The sequence below is a fragment of the Octopus bimaculoides genome, chromosome 9, assembly GCF_001194135.2.
Source record: "Octopus bimaculoides isolate UCB-OBI-ISO-001 chromosome 9, ASM119413v2, whole genome shotgun sequence".
NCBI lineage: Eukaryota > Metazoa > Mollusca > Cephalopoda > Octopoda > Octopodidae > Octopus > Octopus bimaculoides.
The window spans coordinates 40781673-40791670 of record NC_068989.1 but is presented as its reverse complement, the minus strand read 5'-3'; the positions used below and the strand labels follow the sequence as shown (position 1 = coordinate 40791670).

The 9998-nt window shown below is 36.0% G+C and overlaps 1 protein-coding gene across 1 annotated transcript in view; it reads right to left on the bottom strand.

Moving 5' to 3' along the window:
• Nucleotides 1-759: 759 nt before the first annotated feature.
• LOC106872657 (QRFP-like peptide receptor) overlaps nt 760-9998 on the bottom strand; it is a 199243-nt gene continuing 190004 nt past the window's right edge. Inside the window, exon 7 of the mRNA XM_052970648.1 lies at nt 760-5868. Within this exon, the coding sequence (XP_052826608.1) occupies nt 5614-5868 (255 nt within the window). The 3' untranslated portion in view covers nt 760-5613. The remainder of the gene's footprint in view (nt 5869-9998) is intronic.

The window sequence follows — 9998 nt, the reverse complement described above, 5'->3', positions numbered from 1 at the left end:
CGATCTCTAACAACTAATGAAGTAGTGAGTTCGATTCTCATACCGAGTTGTGTAATGTGCTCTTGAGCAAGATACTTTATTTCATGTTGCTCTAATTCACTCAGTTGTAGAAATGAGTTGCGATGTTGCTGGTGTCAAGCTCTATCAACTTTACGTTTCTCTTGGATAACATCGGTGTCATAGAGAGGGGAGACTGGTATGTGTGGGCGACTGGTAGTCTTCTATAAACAACCTTGCCGGGACTTGTGCCTCGGAGGGCAACTTTCTAGGTGTAAACCCATGGTTATTTATGAGCAAAAGTCTTTACCCTTTACCACTAATTATATAAAGTTATATATCAGATTTAAATGCATATTTGTTGTTTTACCAAATAATTATCACTGTCCAGTTCACTCAGCTGTAGAAATGAGTTGCGACGTCACAGGTGCCGAGCTGTATAGGCCTTTGCCTTTCCCTTGGATAACACTGGTGGCGTGGAGAGGGGAGGCTGGTATGCATGAGAAACTGCTGGTCTTCCATAAACAACCTTGCTCGGACTTATGCCTGCGAGGGTAACTTTCTAGGTGCAATCCCATGATCTCAGTCAATATGTATGTATAATGCAGTGCATATGATATGCTACAAGTTGTAGTCGATACATGAAAACCAAATTGTCAAATATTCTCATTTCTTATTTTGCTTTCTTTTATTACAGATTGTACAAATATATTGGAAGCAATATAAACATTGACAAAAGTATAGAAATTTTTAAAAATATACATATACAAAATACGTTCATACACGAATTATATAAATACATACACGAATCAATGTAATAAGATTAGAAAGGAACAGTATGATATATATATATATATATATATATATATATATATATATATATATACACACGCACACAACTGCTTTATATTTCGTGCTCTGAAGTAGCTTTCGACTGATCAGTTGCTTTATTGATGCAACGAAGTGGGAGATGAGACGAGCATGCTGTTCTAAAATATATTAATAAGTGAAATTAATGGCTATAACTAGCAATGGATTCTGTCGTAGTGAATTTACCTAACTTCTGAAACAAGATGAATGACATCTATCAATAAATAAATAAGTAAATGAATAAACATAGACAAAATAAAATTAAAAAAAAACCTTCTGGTAAGCTATAACGGAGGTTTTCTGGTGTCAATCAAATTTGTATGCGAGACAGTTTTAATGAAGATAGAAAACCAACGAGGTTTTACAACAATGAATTGCTAAGTATAGTAAAGGAAGAAGAACGAAGAATAATTGAAGACGGGTTCATTGCTCACTACTGGAAAAAAAATTGCTTTTTATGTCACGTTGCTACAGTCTCGTTGGCTGTAATGAGAACAGACGGGGTTGGGCTGCATACCTCGCTCTTTCTAGCTGTCATGCTGAAAATGTTCCACCTGGGTCAGGAAAGAGCCAAAGGGGTACCCATGTCAGTACGAAGCTGCACTCGTTCGCAATCGATGCGTGTATTCTAGATTTTTATTGAAAAAAAAATCCCCAAAACAAAGTGATCGAAAAGGAAAACATTTTGTTGAGTAATGCTCCCTTTCATAACATGAAGTAAAGTTTCGTCTGAATAGTAACTACACATTTAATTGAAAGAAAAATAATTTAATCATCTGAAATCTATCAATAAAATCGAAAAAAATCTTATATTCTTTGTTCATCTTTTTCTTTCGACTTCTTCGTTTAATAATGATAATAATAATAATAATAATAATAATAAAATTCCTTTGTCCTATAGGCACGAGGCCTGGAATTTGGGGGAGGGGATAGTCGATTACGTCGTCCGCAGTGCACCACTCGTACTCATTTTATCAACCCCGAAAGGATAAAAAGCAAAGTCAACTTCGGTGGGATTTGAACTTAGAACGTAAAGACGAAAATACTGCGAAGTATTTTGCCCTGCGTGATAACGATTATTCCATGTCGCTGCCTTAATAATAATAATAATTCTAATTCTTTAAAATGTTGGCACAAACTGAGCGGGATAGGGGATTACATTGACCCCAATATTTCATTGGTATTTTATTTTATCAATTCCGGAGGGAAAATTGAAAAGCAAAGTTGACCGTGGTTGAATGTGTACTCTGGATATAAAATGCCAGAACTAATGCCATCTCGCTGTCTTTAGTCAATTATATCGATTCAGTACTTGTTGTTGGCACTCTGTCGCTTACGACGTCGAGGGTTCCAGTTGATCCGATCAACGGAACAGCCTGCTCGTGAAATTAACGTGCACGTAGCTGAGCACTCCACTGACTCGTGTACCCTTAACGTAGTTCTCGGGGATATTCAGCGTGACACAGTGTGACAAGGCTGACCCTTTGAATTACAGGCACAACAGAAACAGGAAGTAAGAGTGAGAGAAAGTTGTGGTGAAAGAGTACTGCAGGGTTCGCCACCATCCCCTGCCGGAGCCTTGTGGAGCTTTTAGGTGTTTTCGCTCAATAAACACTCACAACGCCCGACCTGGGAATCGAAACCGCGATCCTATGACAACGAGTCCGCTGCCCTAACCACTGGGCCATTGCGCCTGCTCAGTACTTGACTAGTACTTTATTTCACCAACTCCCAAAGGAATGAAGGGCAAAGGGATTTCAACAGTATTTGAAATCAGGAAATAAGGTGTTGCAAAAATAAGAAACATTTGTTTCTGATTTATGCACAAAACCGGCAATTTGACGGGAAAAGTAAGTTGATAACGCTGACATCATTAATTAACTGGTATCTTTTTTTTTTATCGATCCAGAAATGATGACAGGAAATTTGAACTGAAATTAATAGTTACCTGATTCTCTGTTTTTATGAAATTGCAATGAAGGTTTTTCCGAAAGGATTCTAAACAGTATCAATTATTATTATTATTACTATTATTGAATTCAAATTCCGCCAAGTCAGGCTTTGCTTTTCATCCTTTCGGGGTCGATAAATTAAGTATGCATGAAACACTGGGGTCTGTGAAATCCACTTACCATCCCACCACCAAATTTCAGGCTTCGTGCCTTTTTTAGAAGGCGTTATCATAATTATTATTGTTCCTATAAGGCGGCGAGTTGGCAGAATCGTTAGCACACAGGGCGAAATGCTTAGCGGTACATCGCCCGTCACTACGTACTGATTTCAAATTCCGTCGAGGTAGATTTTGCCTTTCATCCTTCAGGGTCGATAAATTAAGTTCTAGTGAAACACTGGGGTCAATGTAATCGAATAGTTCCCTTCCCGCAAAATGGCTGCCCTTGTGGCAAAATTTGTAAGTATTATTATTATTATTGTTCCTTCTTGCAAACAGGAGAAAACTCAGAAGTGTCTTCCACATTCTTAAAAGCAGCCGGCTGTCTTCATTTGACAAATCTTCTTTATTAATGATAATACTTATTTTGTTCCCTTTGACAGATGATAAAGGGAGAGAAATTTAGAGGAAGGAGATGACCAGAAAGAAGAAGAATTATTAAATACAATAATAAACATCCGGAAGAAATTCAGCAAAGCAATTCTTTCCCGGGCTTTAACCATTCTGCCAGCTCATCACTTTAAAATTTCTACTTTAGAAACAAAAGCAGTAATTTTAAGGGCAAGGGGTTAGTTCAGACCTCCGACCCCAATACTTGACTGATACTTTGATTTATCGACCCTGGATATCTCTAGATTTAGTGTCCTTATTGCTAAACTTTACACTGTGCAGTTTTTCTTTATTGTTTACCCTTAGTTCAAGCCTGATCGAGGTAAAACTTTGAACAAAGGCTAACCCATTGTTTTTACATGATTTAAAACGTAATTTTCTTTCCCTGTTTAAGACGGTAGGGTGTGAATTGAGGGAAATTTGTTAGCAATGTCTAATAGGTCAAATGAAACAAGTCGTGGCTCCTCATTTGCTTTTCGACTGGGGATTGACAGTAGTGGAAAATAAAATAAACACCACAACATTCGAAAGGCTGGAACGGATGAACAGCCCCCCCCCAAAAAAAAAAATCAAAAACAACAGCTTTTGTTAATTTAATTCACTTGGAAAATATGAGCCATGTAAAGTGATTTAACCCGCATATTACATAAATACGATGTCAGAAATTTGGGTGAGCGTTAGAGTAGATTTATATCGATTCCCGTAAGATGTTTTGTCCTGTACACAAGAGATTCTGCAGAACCACCAAATTTGATATGAATATTAATGATTTTTAATTTGGCACACCATCACATAATTTGAAGTGATATGTAATCAACAATTCATTATTATTATTTTCACCATTATTACCTCAGCCTTAGCAAAGGTAGAGGTATTGTTTCAGTCGTGTTTGTTTGTTTATGCGTGGACAAGATATCTCAAGAAACGCTGGAAGGATTCGGATGAAACTTTCAGGGATGTTTAGCCTCGTGACTGGCACAAACTGATTACGTTTTGGCATCGATCCGATACTAGACGAGGATTTTGGATTATTTTGCCTGTCTTTTACTTAATTTTTGAGAGCGGTCGGGTTCACTTTTAGTGTTCTCGTTTGTGAGAGCAGTCGAGTTTATTTCAGATATTCTCATTTTAAAAATCATCTCTGGCTAATCGTTGAGAGGACGTTGGTGTTGCCTTGGCGGGGGTTTGGGCTCTCTGAGTGCTCTTGTTATTATTATTTAATATTACAGTTAGTGAACAGGAATAACGTCGTAGGTAACAGATTTCGGTAGCAGCCTTTCTACGCAGCACGTTACTGGATTTAAGATTAACTGTTGTGGTAACTTTAATGCTGACCTCACATATAAACACAAGGACACAACTTTGTGGGGGTGGAAGCTATGTCCAATAAAATCAATATATGTATTGGGTTTGTACATATTTAATCGATCACTGACGTATGAAAAAGGAAGCAGGCGTTGATGGGATATGAGCTATTTAAATAAACGAGCGTAACTAAATACGGCCTTTACACGGACGCTCTCCGATACTGAAAAAATTGTGCTATCATAAACAGATAAACAATAATTATATCAACATCAATAAAGATACCCGACATGGGTGTAAAGCAAGAAAATGGGTGAGTGGAGGAACAATCGATTATCTCGATTTCAGTACCGAACTGGTACTAATTTACAGACATCGGAACAACGAAAGGCAAAGTCGATTCGGCTGGATTTGAACTCAGAACGTAAAATAGTTTTTATTAAATAACAATATGGTCAATGATGTAACGGTTGTACCAATCCATCAATCTTATTTACATATCAATAATAATTAATGATTTATTATTAATAATAATTATTTCGGGCGAAGGGACATAGAAAATAGTGAGAACATTGTTTACGATTTTTTAATGATATAAGTGAAATGAAGCGATATCAAATTGTCACTGTGCACAAGTGCTCCAAGTGAAATGGGTAGAGTGTAACGGTGAGTTCTGACTTTCATACTTTGGCCAAATCATAAAATATGTCGTGAATTAAAGACATTCCAACGGAAGATAATTATAACAACAATAATAATATTGCTCATAACGACATCAATAGCTTCATCATCATCCTGATCAATAACAACAACAACAACTAATAATAATAATAATAATGATAACAACAATGATAATATCAATACAACAAGAAGAAGATTTTCTAGTTATCGTCCGATGAGACACTTTCGATAGTTCGCAAAGACATTTTTGTAGTAAGAGTTCCGTTCGTGCTTCGTGATTCCATTTCGTAATCAGAAAGATGAATCCGGTGCCCCATACAAATTTGCCTTTCTCTGTTTCTGCAGACATAGTTTCGACATGCTGCACGTATGCTTCGTCGAAAGTTTTTCGACATAAATCCATATATAATTGGATTTAAGAATGACTGGATATATGGTAAGAGACTGAATGAAACCTGCAGAAGGAAATTGGAGATAAAATAAAATACGGAATACAACAGAATGAAAATCAAAGTTTAGTTTTTGATCACACAAACAAAAGACATGAAAAGAATGTGACATCTCTTTCTGCCTCTTTTATATATATACATACATACATATATATATATATATATATATAGATATAGATATAGATATATATATATATAGATAGATATAGATATATATATATATATATAGATAGATATAGATATATATATATATATATAGATAGATATAGATATATATATATATATATAGATAGATATAGATATATATATATATATAGATAGATAGATATATATATATAGAGATAGATAGATAGATGTGTGTGTGTGTGTGTGTGTGTGTGTGTGTGTGTGGTACAAAAATATATAAAGACATGAAGACGAGGTAATAGATACGTCCTTCTACGGAAAAAGTAAGAGACAAAACGAGAGATTGAAAAGAACAAACGTGTCTCAATTACACGTCCATTGCATGCTAAATTGACTAGAAAGAGGTTGGCTAGAGGCGTGAGTGGCAAGGTGATTCTCCATGATATACATACACGCCAGGCTTCCATTCACCAACATCCACATACGAAATAGAGATGAAACAGAAGGTTTTAAGGTGGAGGCACATAACCTCCATTAGTTGCCAAAAACTTAACTCTCTCTCTTCAGTATGTATGCATGGATGTATGCATGTGTGCATGTATGTATGTATGTATGTACGTATGTATGTGCGTATGTGTGCGTGCATCGAGTGTGCACATAAATACAAATATAATATACAATCGGCTGCAACCGTAATGTAATGCGATAAATAATATGACGTTTAAATCAATCATTAGAACATTGAAATGGTATCATCCGAGAATAGGAAACCGTATCAAAATCTCACCGTGCTGATATCACTTGCGTTTAGATACACTATACTGTATTATAGGTAATTTGGTTTCTTAGAATATGTAGAGAAGTGCTCCATATCAAAATTAAGCCATCCCATGAAACCTGATTGGTCACACACTATTGCTACTGATATGAAATATTTAGGTAAAGTGGTGGGTTAAGAACATCAAGCGTCATTCTCTTTGGTTCTATTTTAGTCTACAAACCAACGTAACTTTCGTCAATGTTACCGTTCTTCTGAGTCTAGAGTTGCATGTTATACCAGTATAGCATCCGCTTACGGAGTGGAATACATAATATGTCCACAATACATCGCAGCAACAATAATACCATAGGACGTGAGTGTATTTGTATGTGTGTGTGTGTGTAAAGCAGGGCCTTATCTTATAAGACAATTGTATATTACGGCAACACATTTTATCGACACTGAAAGAAGTAAATCGAAGTTAAGTTTCGTAGAAAAATGAAACTAAATATTTCAAAGATCTTGGCTATTTTTTATGGAAACCATTCACACAGATAAAGTCAGAATCATATAAATTTTCAGCAGATTAGACTCGTGGAATGTAACTTCTAAAAGGTGTTGCATGCTACCTGTTATCAACATCTGTGACATTTAAATTTATTTAGATAATCTTTACGTTTATACTTATGCATTAGGCAGCGTTCAGAGAATAATTATATTTTATGAACAAATCGTATAGTTAAAAGAAAGCGGTTTAATTGATCTGTCCATTCGGTGTATTAAAGCTAGTTACTTAATGTGAACAAACGAAAATAATACTTAATCTCACAAGGGTTCGACTTCTTTAGTACCTCAGTTAGTTTTATGTTTCAAGACATTTTTTTAAATAACTGTGAGAATACAGTTCAAAATATATGTTAGATGTCTGCTTTGCAAAAAGTGCTGTTGGGCACTGTTGCTATGCTTGATAAATTATGATAATGCATTACATATACTAGTGTGTCAGATTTTGGAATTTGGAGAATGAAACGAATTTGAATTTTAATAGGGAATCGAAAGTTTCAAATTCAAATGACTGTCCCAAATTGAAATTTCTCTTTTATTAAGTTTTCATACGGGAGTAAAATGTTATGAGTTGGATAAATTAATATTTTACAGGATTATTTCATTAAGACTTATAAATCTCTAATAAAGAAGTATAAACACATAAAGTTTAGAAAACTCAGAGTGGCTGTTCGTGTTCCGAAGTAAAATTTCTTGTTAGGTGATAAGCAGTTAACTTTAAACACATGAAATAGGGAACACAGCAACTCAAGCTCAAATCACTCTGTGAATAAGCATATAAGCACCCACTTAATTGGTTTTCATATATTCAAGAATCCCTATGTATTATCTCTCTTGGTTACGCTTCTCAAAGCTTAGTCAATAGATGTCTACATGTCTTCTGAGTTATCAGAAATCTCTCAGGACTGGTAAGGTTCTGTTTTCCGTTGCATGATATTTTTATGGAATTCTAGTTTAAATTCTTGTCTTCCCTCTCTATTGGAGATATTTTCCTTACTATAGGTGTATTTAACATTTATTGGTTCACTATGTCATATTAACATCACCTGTGCATCCGTTGTCATGTTGTTCCTGATCATCTATGATTCCAGGCCCTTTAATATTCTGATGAGAAAGAAAGACCTACCTACCTACCTACCTACCTACCTACCTACCTATCTATCTATCTATCTATCTATCTATCGTTCAAATTTACAGAAAACAAAAGACGAAGACAGGTGTCGAAATATCAAGCAAGTGTATTAGTTCAAAGCTCGGGAAAAATGTAAGTCTTTTACTTTTCGAGCCTACGCTCTTCGACAGAAAAGACTAATAAGAAAAAGGAAAAAAAAAAAACTGAGAGCAAATGAAAAAATGGCGAGGGAAAAAATGCGCCGGGTTCAACGGTCCAACATGACAAGATGACCGGAAAAAGAGGTTGACTTAAAAGGAAATAATAATAATAATAATAATAATAATAATAATAATAACGATAACGGTGACCCACAAAGAACTATGGTGCGCAAGCGCGTGTGTGTATGTGAGAATGGTGTGTGTGAGTATGTATGTGTGTGTGTATGATGGCGAGAGTGTGAGTTTGTATGTGTAGGCGAGTGAGTGTGCGCGGGTGTATGGAGGTGTGTATATTGTGCGCGGGTGTATGGAGGTGTGTATATTGTGAGTGTGCGTATGGTCATGTGTATAGATGTGAGGCTAACGTGTGTGCGTGTGTTGGGTGTAGCAGTTGATTCCCGCTTGTTCCGGTGGTGTGAGCACGTGTGTGTGTCTGTGACCAAATAGTGTGCATGTGTATAATGTATGTTTCTGAGCGAAAGTTAAGTGACTATGAGCGCTGCGTTTGTGTGTGTGTGTGTGTATATATATATATATATATATATATATATATATATATATATCATTGGTTTTCAAGTATTACGTGCTTGTGTGGGTTTGTGAGTGTGCATGATGATGTGTGGTGTGTGTACTGAGTTAAACAGTGTGTGGGTCTGCCCGTATAATGGTATGTGTGCTGAGAAGCGTTTCCTGTTAGTGTGTGTGGAGTGGGAAGGTGTTTTCAGGCGTGTGTATAATGCTCTGTGAAGTGAGTAATGAGTTGAACAGTGTGTATGGGTGTATGTATAGTGTTGTGTATGTGGTGAGCGTACCGAAGTGGATGGTATGCAGGTGTGTTGGTGGAGGGGAAGTTGAATATGGGAGGTGTGTCGGAATCTGTGTGGAGTTGGTGTCAGATGATGAGAGGAAGCGAGCTGAGCCCATATAGTGCAAAGGAACGAAGAGAGAAGATTAATCCCTGTTCATGTGATGTATGCATTTTTATCAAGAGCAAAGTGCCTGTTCATCACAATAAATGATTAAAAAAATACGACAATCATAGTTGCAGTGGTATATGTATATGTATATATATATATAAGCAAGATATAAGTTAGAGGTAAGCCGGAAGATTTAACGAACTTTTTTCTTTGTCGTTTTCTTTGCGTTTTTCCCCCTCTAATCATTCTGAAGATGTTTATTAAACGTAACGAGGTAAATGTAAATTTACTCTGATTTGATAAACAGAAATAGCTGTAAATGTTCCCAAATACAATTAGACAATGACTTTTAAACACCAGTGACCACTTTTCATCGTTAAATATTGCTCCATTTCTTCTCTCTCTCTCTCTCTCTCTCTCTCTCTCTCTCTCTCTCT